Source organism: Octopus sinensis, linkage group LG19 (assembly GCF_006345805.1).
Source record: "Octopus sinensis linkage group LG19, ASM634580v1, whole genome shotgun sequence".
In the NCBI taxonomy this organism is placed as follows: domain Eukaryota; kingdom Metazoa; phylum Mollusca; class Cephalopoda; order Octopoda; family Octopodidae; genus Octopus; species Octopus sinensis.
Genome location: NC_043015.1, coordinates 19460917 through 19474802, shown reverse-complemented (window position 1 = coordinate 19474802; position 13886 = coordinate 19460917). Strand labels below are relative to the sequence as shown.

The window sequence follows — 13886 nt, the reverse complement described above, 5'->3', positions numbered from 1 at the left end:
ATGCTTTTGAAATGGAATGAAAGCATGCTTTTTTTGAAACACCTTGTGACTGGAGATGAAAAATGGATTGTGTACAAAAACGTAGTGTGGAAAAGATCCTGGAGTTTACATTAGGTTCCCCCAAAACAGCAACCAAAGGTGAATATCTATGCCAAAAAAGCTATGCTTTGTGTTTGTAGGGATCATAAAGGCATTATGGATTATGTGCTTCTCTTGCTAAATCAGACCATTAATTCTGATGTGTACTGTGATCAACTGGCCAATTTGAACCAAAAAATCAAAGAATTGAGGCTGGAGATTGTCAACAGGAAAGAGGTAGTGTTCCAACAAGACAATACCTGATCACATGTGTATTTGGCTATCTGAACAAAATTACATGAATTTGGCTAGGATCTCTTACACCATCTGCCATTTTCTCCGACTACCACCTGTTTTTGTCTCTACAGAACTCTTTGCAAGGAAAAACATTTAACAATTTAGATGGAATCAAAATGCATCTAGATGACTTTTTTTTTTTTTCAAAACTAGTCAGGTTTTATGTTGATGGAATATTTAAATTGCCTGATAGATGGGCAAAGGTCATTAATAATAATGGAAATTATTTAATTGAATAAAATTTATTGAAAGGTCAATTATTTACACCCCTTTTTGCATATTAAAAAATGCTCAGAACTTTCTGGATAACCTTATACATACATATATACATCTGTATTGATACTCCCAGCACATGTACTCATTCAGATTCAGGGATAGCGAAAACCCTACTTCCCTGTCTCTCTTTCTCTGGAAACTCCATGACCACCAAGATGAAACATCCAGCATCAAGTGCACTATTGTTGACAGGGCACCACCATATTCACCCAGTGTCCCTAATTGCCAGTTCTGCCTCTGCAAAAAAAAACTGCAATCCTCTACCAACCCCACAGTAGTCATCAACAAGAAGTATGATCTATCCTATTGCTGTTACCAAAGGTATGCCCTACTGCTAAATTCAAGCCACTGGCCACCAACATCCCAGATATACCACCTTAGCATCAGCTGCTCCCTTGCACTGCCTGCATCAAGATTACTATCAACCCCCACATAGGGGTTGGTTAGTGATAGTAATCTTGGTGCAGGCAGGGCCGCCAGTCACCAATTCCCAATTCTTGTTCATGCCTCTCCACCCACATATTCTCACTCCTTGTACATGCCCAACCACACAAGTATATATATATGCATGCACACGTGAGTGGATATGCAAGTGTGCTCTGTGTGCATATATATATATATATGTACATACGCATAAATACAAATGCATGCACCAGTATACATATGCACACCAGTATGCATACACAAACATATACACTAGTATGCATATGCATGTGCACATACATATGAGTGCACATGTGTACATGTATGTACACACACATATATGCACACATTCATATATGTATATATATCTACATGTATTGTTGCTATTATGCAGAAGTATCATAAGTCCAAAACGTTGCTTTTCCAGAAAACAAAAAAAAAAAAGTTTCACCATTCCATTTCTTTTTACATTAAGAATAGTTTTAACTTAACAATGATACTTTGCTGGGTGCATAAAATTGTAACTCCATGCATTTATATTTCCAGTTGGAAATATTTTTGCAAAACTATCATATGTGGGACTTACTAGACTTTTGAAAAATGCTAGACCGTTGTATACACTTTGACAATTTTCATCTGAAGCAGCTGGAGATACGATAGTTTGACCATAAGAACCAGCTATTGCAAGTAAAATTAAATATTGAAAAAAAATGCATTTGGCCAAATTTGGACATACGACAGTTTAACATGTAGCAATGATATATATGTTTATGTATTTGTGTACATGTACACCTATGCACACACACACATACACACACACATATATATATATACAGTTGTACATCCACACAAACATGCATATGTGTGTATGCATATACACACACCTGCACATCTATACAATCTAATATATCTTGTATACACATGTACAAATTACACACACGCATCCACATCTGCACATATATGTGCATTCTGATATCTATAGATATATTGTCACACCATCCCTTCCTACTTCCCCTCCAACCATGTGACCAATTTCCTGTCCACCACATGGTCGATTTCCTGTCCATTCAGTATTTTCCAAGTAATTGTTGTCACTGAAATATCAACATCAAACTGTGACACTGCATGACCTTTCTCGACCAATCACAGCCCATCTACTAGTAATAACGTCTGACTTTCTTCAAATGATTTCTCATTCAAATTTCCAATGGCTGAGGATAAGCATCATGCTTTGAAACTTTAAGTACCATGGATTTCGAATCGAGCAGTTTTGATCCATATATATATATATGCCCACTCGCTTCAAAATATCTAAAGAATACGCACAGATCATGAATGGCTAAAAGTTAAGTGAATCGTCCAACCTCGCTACGACTACCTTCTTTCTTGCACTTATCCTTATTCTTTCTCTATTCTTCAATTTCCATCTCATTGTATTGTCCCTCATTCTTTCAGTATTCCCTCATTACCCTGTCTAGCTCAAACATTTTTTTTTTTTTTTTTTCGTTTAGACTTGTCTCCAGGTTCATAGCCACTCTGATTTTTCAATTTTTCAATTTTTCGTTTAGTATTGTCTCCCGATTCATACAAACCCATTTGCTAGCTCACGATTAACAGAACCTCTTTACTCAGCTACGGTGTTATATTAGCTATCAATAATGATATTCCCTCTGATTTTTCTGATTTTCAAACCTATTTATCTAATGTTTATTTATCGACAATGCCGTCCCCAGTCAAATTCCCTCACACCGCTTATTGTCACGTGTCCCTTGACCTCTCTCTCTAACTAACCCTATCTCTCTCTCGCTATGTCCCCCCTTCCCATAACCATCATCGCCATGGTCCTCTATGCCCCCCCTCCCCAAAACAATCATCGCCATACATAAAAGAGCGATCGCATTTATCGTTAACCCCACTCGCTTCAAAATATCTAAAGAATACGCACAGATCATGAATGGCTAAAAGTTAAGTGAATCGTCCAACCTCGCTACGACTACCTTCTTTCTTGCACTTATCCTTATTCTTTCTCTATTCTTCAATTTCCATCTCATTGTATTGTCCCTCATTCTTTCAGTATTCCCTCATTACCCTGTCTAGCTCAAACATTTTTTTTTTTTTTTTCGTTTAGACTTGTCTCCAGGTTCATAGCCACTCTGATTTTTCAATTTTTCAATTTTTCGTTTAGTATTGTCTCCCGATTCATACAAACCCATTTGCTAGCTCACAATTAACAGAACCTCTTTACTCAGCTACGGTGCACCTGCCGTTCCTATTCTCTTCCATCCCGGGGTTGCTTCCCATGAAGACTGCAAATGCTCTCGCCATCCCTACCCCTCCCTACCCCTAGTCTCGACCTATGTAAGGTAATGTTCATACAGTGCAAAATATGAAAGGCTAGCGTTATGCAGGTTGTACTGAAGGCTACTTTACTACTTCATTTCTTGCACATGAATTCTGCCAAATGCGAGCTTTCTTTTCAGGTACACGAAGCTACTGTCCACCGTCCCAGGGTCTCTAGAGCCCATGCCTTCCACCCCTCAACGTTGGCACTCTGAAAGGTAGGTCTGGTGAGATAGTCGAGATGCTTGAACGGAGATGTGTGGATATATGTTGCATGCAAGAAATAAGGTGGAGAGGAGGATCAGCTAGGTTCCTCACAGGCAAGGAACGCAGGTACAAGATTTTCTGGGCAGGGAACACTGACGGGGTTGGTGGCGTGGGTATACTTATCGCTGAGAAATGGGTAGATAAAGTAATTGAGGTAATCAGAGTAAGTGACAGAATACTTAAGATTAGATTAGTGCTTCATCATAGTTTAGCAACCATTATATCAGCCTATGCTCCTCAGTCGGGGCTACCCGATGGACAGAAAGACCGATTCTATGACACTCTACTGCAGACTACCTCATTGACGAACGACAGAGACCTTATCTTTGTGGCTGGTGACTTCAATGGTCACGTTGGACGACATGCTGGGGGCTTCCATGGCGTACATGGAGGCTATGGCTATGGCTCCCGCAACGAGGAGGGAACCAGGCTGCTGGAGTTCTGCGATGCAAATAATCTTATGATTTGCAACACTAACTTCAGGAAACCTACCAGCCACCTAGTCACTTACCAATCGGGCCAACATACCAGCCAAATTGACTACATCCTTACAAGGCAAAGGGAGAGATGGCTGCTTATAAATGCCAAAACCTTCCCAGGTGAAGAATGTACCCCACAACATAGACTGGTAGTTAGTGACTTTAGGATCAGGACTAGGAGGACAACCAGAAGACGACAAATATGGAGAAGAAGGATCTGGAAGCTTAAAGATCCTGCAAATGGACAGAGATTTAGGGACATATTACTTGAAGCCTCTGACGAAGTAGAAGGGGATAGAGCATCACAGGGGGTAGAAGACAGCTGGACGTTTCTAAGGGACAACCTGCTGAGAGCCACTGACCAGATCTGTGGCTGGTGCAAAGTCCCCTCTCGACCTAGAATAACGTGGTGGTGGAACAATATTGTAGACAGGGCTATTAGAGAAAAGAGACAGGCTTGGAAGGTCTGGAAAAATGGGGGTAGCAGGGAATTGTATCAGACTGCCAAAAGAGAAGCTAGGAGACAGGTTTATTTAGCCAGAGGGGAAGCAGATAAGAAAAAATTTGCCAATGTTCTGCGCCGTGAGGACCAAAGACTGGAGGTGTTTCGTGTTGCAAGACAGTGTGTGAGAGAGAATCGTGATGTGGTAGGAGAGAAGTGTGTTCGCATGGAAGATGGTTCACTTGCGCTAAATGAGGATGCAAAGAGAGAGGTTTGGAGATGCCACTATGAAAGGTTGCTGAATGAAGAAAATGAATGGGATAAAGAGAGTCTGCCGAATGTTGACCCAACAGAGGGACCGGCTATCCGAGTTGATAGTTCTGTGGTAGCTAAGGCAATTAGAAGCATGAAGACAGGGAAAGCCCCAGGCCCATCAGGAATCACTGCAGAGATGCTCAAAATGTCTGGTAGTGTCGGCTATAGCCTAGTCACCCATATAGTTAATCAGGTGATACACAAAGGGGTCATACCCAATGACTGGTGTAGCAGTATAATAGTCAACTGCTACAAAGGTAAAGGTGATGCCCTAGATACAATAACTACAGAGGTATCAAGCTGTTGGACCAGGTGATGAAGGTTACGGAGAGGGTCATAGCCCAACTAATTAGAGAGAGAGTTAGTTTAGATGAGATGCAGTTTGGGTTTGTGCCAGGGAAAAGTACTACTGATGCTATATTCCTGGTAAGGCAGCTGCAGGAGAAATACCTAGCCAAAGATAAGCCCCTGTACCTGGCTTTTGTTGACATGGAGAAAGCCTTCGACAGGGTCCCCCGATCCCTTATCTGGTGGGCAATGAGAAAACTAGGGATAGATGAATGGTTAGTGAGAGCTGTGCGGGCCATGTATAGGGACGCCGCTAGTAGGGTGAGGGTTGGAAATGAGTACAGTGAAGAATTCCGGGTAGAGGTAGGGGTCCACCAAGGCTCAGTACTCAGCCCCCTCCTATTTATCTTAGTCCTCCAGGCAATAACGGAGGAATTCAAGACAGGATGCCCTTGGGAGCTCCTCTATGCTGATGACCTTGCTCTAATTGCTGAGTCGCTATCAGAACTGGAGGAGAAGTTTCAGGTGTGGAAACAAGGATTAGAATCGAAGGGCCTCAGAGTCAATCTAGCTAAAACCAAAGTCGTAATCAGTAGGAAGGTAGAAAAATCACAAACACCTTCAGGTAGATGGCCCTGCTCGATCTGTAGAAAAGGTGTAGGTAGAAACTCTATAAGATGCACCAAGTGTAAGCTATGGACACATAAGAGATGCAGCAATGTCAAAGGAAGGCTAACTAGGAAGATGGTTTTTGTATGTGGCAGATGCTCAGGAACAATAAACACTGAAAATGCTCTGAGACCAACTTCCGTCACTTTCCAGGGAGAAAAACTAGAAATAGTTGATAGTTTCCGTTACCTAGGTGACCAAGTCAGCAGCGGGGGCGGGTGTGCTGAAAGTGTAACTGCTAGAGTAAGAATAGCTTGGGCAAAGTTCAGAGAGCTCTTACCTCTGCTGGTGACAAAAGGCCTCTCGCACAGAGTGAAAGGCAGACTGTATGATGCGTGTGTACGAACAGCCATGCTACATGGCAGTGAAACATGGGCCGTGACTGCTGAGGATATGCGTAAGCTCGCTAGAAATGAAGCCAGTATGCTCCGATGGATGTGTAATGCCGGTACTCACACTCGGCAGAGTGTAAGTACCTTGAGAGAAAAGCTGGACCTAAGAAGCATCAGTTGTGGTGTGCAAGAGAGACGTTTGCGCTGGTATGGTCATGTGGCGAGAATGGATGAAGATAGTTGTGTGAAAAAGTGCCACACCCTAGCGGTTGAGGGAACCTGTGGAAGAGGCAGACCCAGGAAAACCTGGGACGAGGTGGTGAAGCACGACCTTCGAACTTTAGGTCTCACTGAGGAAATGACTAGAGACCGAGACCTCTGGAAGTGTGCTGTGTGCGAGATGACCCGGCAGGACAAGTGAGTCCACAACCCGTGGCCTTCTACATGGGATGGAGCCAGCCTACGTATGCATACCTTCCCTTCTTGGGACACAAAACTCTACTTGTGAAGACGTGTTGAGGCAAGTGAGGATCAGAATCGAAATCGATCAATGGAAATTGCGGATGTGCTACCAGTGCCGGTGGCATGTCGAAACTCTGCTTCTGAAGACCCATTGAGGCAAGTGAGGATCAGAATCGAAATCGATCAATGGAAATCGATCAATGGAAATTGCAGATGTGTTACCAGTGCCGGTGGCATGTAAGAGAACTTTCCGTTTCGCGACCGTTGCCAGCACCGCCCCGTTTCGTGTCCGTTGCCAGCCTCGCCTGGCCCTCGTGCCGGTGGCACATAAAAAGCACCATCCGTTCGTGGCCGTTTGCCAGCTCTGTCTGGCACCAGTGCGGGTGGCACGTAAAAAGCACCCACTACACTCACGGAGTGGTTGGCGTTAGGAAGAGCATCCAGCCGTAGAAACACTGCCAGATTTGACTGGGCCTGATGAAGCCTTCTGGCTTCACAGACCCCAGTAGAACCGTCCAACCCATGCTAGCATGGAAAATGGACGCTAAATGATGATGATGATGATGATGATGATATATATATATTCTTTACTACCCACAAAGGGCTAAACACAGAGGGGACAAACAGGGACAGACAAAGAGATTTAGTCGATTACATCGACCCCAGTGCGTAACTGGTACTTAATTTATCGACCCTGAAAGGATGAAAGGCAAAGTCGACCTCAGCGGAATTTGAACTCAGAACGTAACCACAGACGAAATACGGCTACGCATTTCGCCCGGCGTGCTAACGTTTCTGCCAGCTCGCCTTATATATATACGTTAACATCTCTCTCTCTCTCTCTCTTAGTATATATATATGCATACACATACACATTTGTATCTTGGCATTATATATTTATATGCATCTATGCATGTGCATACATATATGTGTGTATATGTATGTGTGAATGTGTGCACGCATACATGTTTGTTTCCTTTTTCCAGATTGATGAAATCGGTAAAATATGGTATCCTTTACTTGGAAAAGGTAATAAGGGCTTGTATCAGAAAAGGAAAATGGACTAAAATAAAAGTGTGTGTGTACTTACATACATATATATTCTTGTTCTCATACATCTATATATATGTTAAGTAAACAATAATATTTTGTAAACAAGTGTTTACTATTTAATTTCTTATAGATATTTATGTGTGTGTGAAACTGATAAAGTAAATATAATTTACAAAAAAATTTACAGTTTTATTTTGAGTAAAATGCCAGCATCTTTCAAAGCAAAATCTCTGAAGGTTGTTTGCATGTTTTACTGCCTTTGATTGTCACACACTCCGACTCTGTTGTTTACTCTTCTTTCCCCCAAGTGTGGCTGACAGGACACATTGTGTTTTACTATATGTAAGATATATGTGCTGCAGCTATGAATTTCCTCTAATCATTGTTCCATTGTCTTCATGCTGTAATTGCTTTTTAAACACACATGACTGTGATTAAATATTAGTAACATTTATTTGATTTAAAATTTTTATTTTCACAATTTTAGGTTCAACTGCATTGGTGGCTGTCTTAAAAAATGGCATTCTAACTGTTGCAAATGTTGGTGATTCTCGAGGTGTTATGTGTGATAAGGATGGCAATACGTTGCCACTCACTGTTGACCATAAACCACAACAAGTAAGATAATTTTTCAACTCCTCTATTTTGAAATACTGTTAAGTTACATGAGATTTATTGCTAGTTGTTCCCCATTCTTAGCCCTTTTCTTAATACTAATAGCAGATTTGACTTTGGCATTCTGTCAACCATTGAATTGGCTCTTAATGTTGGAACTGTTGTTGCAAAATCTTTGAAAGAGTGACATAGAGCTCTGTGCACTGAAACAAAAAAAAATCAAAAATTGGGTTAAGAATTTAGGTAGACTGACATTCAAATTTACCCAATAGATTATGTGGGTGCAGTTCATTTTAAGAAAGGTGATCTTTATCAGCCACAGAACTACAGAAGAATTACATTCTCTCATCTAAACTAAAAAATCTATAACTCTTACTACTTAATAGAAGAATCTCTCATATATCAATCCCATCATTTTATGAAGGATCAAATTAGCTTCCACAAAGGGAAATCAACACAACCACATATCCTTGTCCTAGAAAAAATCTCTCTATGCAAAAGGTGTCAACTGCATTTGAGGATTTCTCTAAAACATTTGAAAGAGTCAACAGAAGGGTAATGTTACATATCCTGTTAGACTGATTCATAGATGATATTGTCAGAGCTATTACTATTGTAACATCCTCTGAGAATGCTGCAACCAAAGTCAATGTTTCTCACTGCAAAAGAAACTGCGTATATGACTCAAAGAGGTCAGTATGTTGCTAACAGTAAGAGAAATACTTTTTTGACATGCAAGAGACAGGTTGGACTTTAAAGACAGAGCTTCAAGATATACCTTGATGGTATGCATACCAGGCTTCTAGTGGAGGCTCAAAGCATCTTATGGCACGAGCACAAGACCAAAGAAGCGAGTTATGGATACATTTGTCCCCATCTCTACTACTGTTGCTCAATGCAAAGTAGACTTGGTGGCCACTGCTATTGTGCTGAACACCAGACTATATCAGGTGTTATATTTGGGAGATTCCTACACCCTATTAAAGGATAAAAACTACTCAACTATATTGATATTAGCAAAAACACAGAACATAAAATTGAGGACATACCAAAGCTAATTGAGACAGAAGTTCTTGGCATGGTGAGGTAAATGCTTCCCAGAGATAGATTCAGTATGCAATTTTATATTAATGATAAAAAGAATGTGAATAAAATTTTCTGTACTTCCTGAATGATTAAATTGTAATAATTAATTTTTACTGGAACCTGAAACAGTTATAGATGTAAAAATGGCATTTGAGACTGATCATCATCATTGTCATTAGATTGAAATACCTTTGAGTAGTGACCATTTTTAACCTCACAAACATGATAGTGATTCTTTGGCAGAAAAATTCTATTTTATGGATCTTACCACTTCAAAAAAATTATGTATTTATAGCTCTTTCTAATAACAAACAGATGAAGAGAATCATTAGAACTACATTATATTATAAAGGCTCTGATACTATATTGGTAAAATATGTACTAATTATGAATTGTAGGGATTAGCATTCATTCAAGCCTCTTTTAATGCTAGTGCTTGTATTGCATCATCTAATTTCAGTTCACTATTTTCAATAAATCTTTGACCTATGGTGGGCCCACAGGCATATGGTTTAGTGGTTAAGAGCACGTGCTACTAACCTCCCCAAGACTCCAAGTTCGATTCCAGGCTTTGACCTGAATAATAATAATAACAACATCGAAAAATACCTTAGGAATGAGAACCCAGGTTCGAAATTTCCCCAAGACACCTGAAGAAGGCTGGAGGGTATATCAGCCGAAACGTGTTCAAACAAACGATGTGGATAAATATCTGTCAAATGTAAATAATGTACATAATTCCTCATGTTCATAGATGTTTGTAAAAATATAGTTTATTTATATGAATTTCTTAGCTTCCTCCATTGTCTAACTTTGCTTCTAAAAAACTTGGAAACTACTTCACAGGAATTTGCAAATTTGATGCTTAAAGTGAGCTAGAAGAGTTTATTTAACTTAATTTATATTTCTTTCTACTTTTTATTTCAATTTTCTATGCAAGATATGTTAACCAGTGGTAATGCAGGCAGAGTTGTCATATATTGTGGAGTAAAAGATAATCTGTTACACTTAGCATTTGTCAACATGGTGAAAACTTTTGACAGGGTTCCTTGCTCCCTCATCTGGTAGCTGTTATGGAAGTTAAGGGTAGATGAATGGTTAGTGAGAACCATCCAAGCCATGTACAGTGATGCTATTAGTAAGGTAGCATAGCAACAAATTTAGTGTGCAGGTAGGAGTTCACCAAGGACTGGTTCTCAACCTTCTCTTGTTTATCATAGTCTTTTAGAGGAATTTAAGACCAGTTGCCCATGGGAGCTCCTCTGTGCCAATGACCTTGCTCTTATAGCTGAATTTCTGTGGAAGAAATTTCAGGTGTGGAAGTAAGGACTGGAATCAAAGAACCTTAGCGGTACAGTGGAATCACAGGAGGGTTAACAAAGAAAGTAGTTTTTGTGTGTGGCAAATGTGCAGATATAATAGACACTAAGAATATACAGGAAATAGATTTCTTCAAATGTCCAAGGGTATCCTTAGAAATAGTAGATAGTTTTCATTACCCAGGTGACATGATTAGCAGCAGAGGAGGTTGCTCTGAAAGTGTATTTGTTAGAATAACAACCTGCTGGGAAAAGTTCAAAGACCTATTACCTTTGTTGGTAACAAAAGTTCTCTCCCTCAGAGTAAAAGGCTGCTGTATGATACTTGTGTACAAACAGCTACATAGCAGCCAAACGTGGGCTGCGACAGCAAAGGATATACAAAGGCTTGATAGAAATGAAGCCAGCATACACTGCTGGATGTGCATTGCCAGTGTGCTTGTATAGAAAAGTGTACATGTTTTGAGAGAAAAATTGGGTATAAGAGGTTAGCCAATCCCCAACAAATCTCAGTTATTAAAACACTTGTTGAGTGCAAAAAAATTTGGCTAGCTTGCAAAAAAAAATGAAAAGGCTCACTACTAACCTTGGTTGTGTCAATGTTTCTTTACACCTGCCTTGTCTGGAATTGCAACTCCTATCTTCCATCATGGTAATGATGTTCTTTTTTCCCCTACTTTTAATCTGACTATCTTTCTCTTTCTATCAATCTATCCATTTTAACACTTCGCATTTGACTTGTTGTTTAAATTTTATGAAGAGCAGTAGACTACAAGCTATTGGAATTAATTTACTAAATCAACTATATGTTCTAACAGACTGGTTGAAATTATTTTTGAAACAGAGTTGTTAATGAAAATATATCTTTTGCACAACAATAAGAGTTTCTCTGTTGATAAACTATTTTTCTTTATTTGTTTCAGTCATTTGACTGCATCCATGCTGGAGCACTGCCTTTAGTCAGACAAATCGACCCTAGGACTTATTCTTTGTAAGCCTAGTACTCATTCTATCAGTCACTTTTGATGAACCGCTAAGTTACAGGGACGTAAACACACCAACATTGGTTGTCAAACTATGTCAAGTGAGTGTGTGCCTGGCACAAATACACACGCACACACACACGCACACACACACACACACATATATACGATGGGCTTCTTTCAGTTCCCATCTACCAAATCCACTCACAAGGCCTTAATTGGCCCAAGGCTATAGTAGAAGACACTTGCTCAAGGTGCTACGCAGCGGGACTGAACCCAGAAACATGTTGTTGGTAAGCAAGCTAATTACCACACAGCCACTCCTGCGGCTATGAACTGTTACCATTTTAGAAAATAAAAAAGTCAATAAGTAGTTAATGTTATATCTATCAATTGTTTAATTGTATACAAAAGATTTAAATGTTAATAAGGTTTGTATGCCTTTAACAGCTATTGCTGTATGTGTATAAAGATTTGTAAATTTTCATTTAGTATTGTTTTCAAAGAATTTTATTTTTTATTTATTTTTTTTAGCTGAAAGAAAGATCACGTATCAAACAAGCTGGAGGCTATATCACTTTTAATGGAGTTTGGCGAGTTGTAGGTGTTCTAGCAACTTCAAGAGCCTTGGGAGATTATCCTCTCAAAGAAAGAAAATATCTCATTGCAGAACCTGATATTTACATATTTGACCTGAATGTGATACAACCAAAGTTTATAATTTTAGCCACAGATGGTCTTTGGGACTGTTTTAGTAATGAAGAAGCTGTGAATTATATTCAGGAAAGACTCTCTGAGCCACATTATGGAGCCAAAAGCTTAGTCTTACAGGCTTATTACAGAGGTTCTTTAGACAATATAACTGTTATGGTTGTAAATTTTCATGATGCATCTGTAAGTTTCTACCAATCAAATCAAGATGAATCAGCTAAAGAAAATCTTCAAAAAACACTTTAAAGAATTATTTTTGTTAAAACTAAATTTCTTTATTGAAAATTTCTTCTGACACATTTTTCAAAATAAATTAAATTTCTTCTCAAATTCTTCATTGAAGAATATCTTTCATACTTTTCTATTAATTTTCTGCTCATTTACAATACCTCTCTCCTTCTTAAATAGCTTTGAGTAATATCTTTTACTATCACATACTTTTTCTGTGTGTGTGTGTGTGCGTGAGTGGTAGCGCTAATCAGTGGGCAGGAAATTTTCTCCATGACAAAACACAGTGAATGGCTTGCCTATGAGTTTGAATCTGCCACAAGCATATTTGAACTGGTAATAACATTGCATTTATACACATCAATGCATAGTGCTCCCACCCGTAATTTGTTTACGGTGAGCTGACTATTAGTGCTACTGCTCATCATACGATGACTGGAATAGCATAAGAGAAACAATCTCTCTTATCAGCTTGCAGTGCCCCTGTCTAGTTTCTGTGACTGAAGAGTAGATAACCACTCCAAAATGCTTGTATCTCACAGCCTGGATAAGTAGTACTGTGAGCTGATTTAGGTGTATTTACGCCATTTTTGGCTACAGCAAGAAATTTTCTCCAAGGTGAATGGTTTGCTTATGAGTTTGAATCTGCCACAAGAATATTTGAACTGATAATAACATTACATCATTAATTGGTTTTGGACCATACATTGTCAGTTCTACCATGTCGTAGTCTGAGAAGATTGTTGGTGTTATCTTCATGTTGTGGATAAGACATTGTTGGTGAAACAGAGATCTATATCATCATTCCTGGTTGGGGAAAAGTATTGTTTGTTTCATGAACAACATTTTTGTGAGGTCAAGTAGAGATTTTGTTTGGTTACACTCTTTGCATGTCATTCCTGAGATTATGTGGCCTTTGGGCTATTTGATGTTGGGGAAATTAAAACCATCCATCAGAAGATCCAGTTTTGTTAGTACTTCTTTTATTATTGTAAGACTTTCCCTCAAATTTACCATCATGATTTGCATGATAACAACATTGATTAAGCTTCGTGCAATGGCCATACTTGATAACGAGGGGTCAGCCACCATATCTATCTATCTATCCGTCTGTCTGTCTATATATATATATATATATATTATATATATATATATTTACACACACACACACACACACATACATACAACTTCAGAAATTATTCCAATACAGTGATGATTCTTGT

General features: G+C 39.2%; 1 protein-coding gene across 1 annotated transcript in view; it reads left to right on the top strand.

Annotated features, from left to right (window-relative positions):
* Window positions 1–13622, top strand: part of LOC115222295 (protein phosphatase 1L) — a 28883-nt gene extending 15261 nt beyond the window's left edge. Inside the window, exons 2-3 of the mRNA XM_029792470.2 lie at window positions 8209–8339; window positions 12259–13622. Coding sequence (XP_029648330.1) covers window positions 8209–8339; window positions 12259–12681 — 554 coding nt within the window. The 3' untranslated portion in view covers window positions 12682–13622. The remainder of the gene's footprint in view (window positions 1–8208; window positions 8340–12258) is intronic.
* Window positions 13623–13886: the final 264 nt, after the last annotated feature.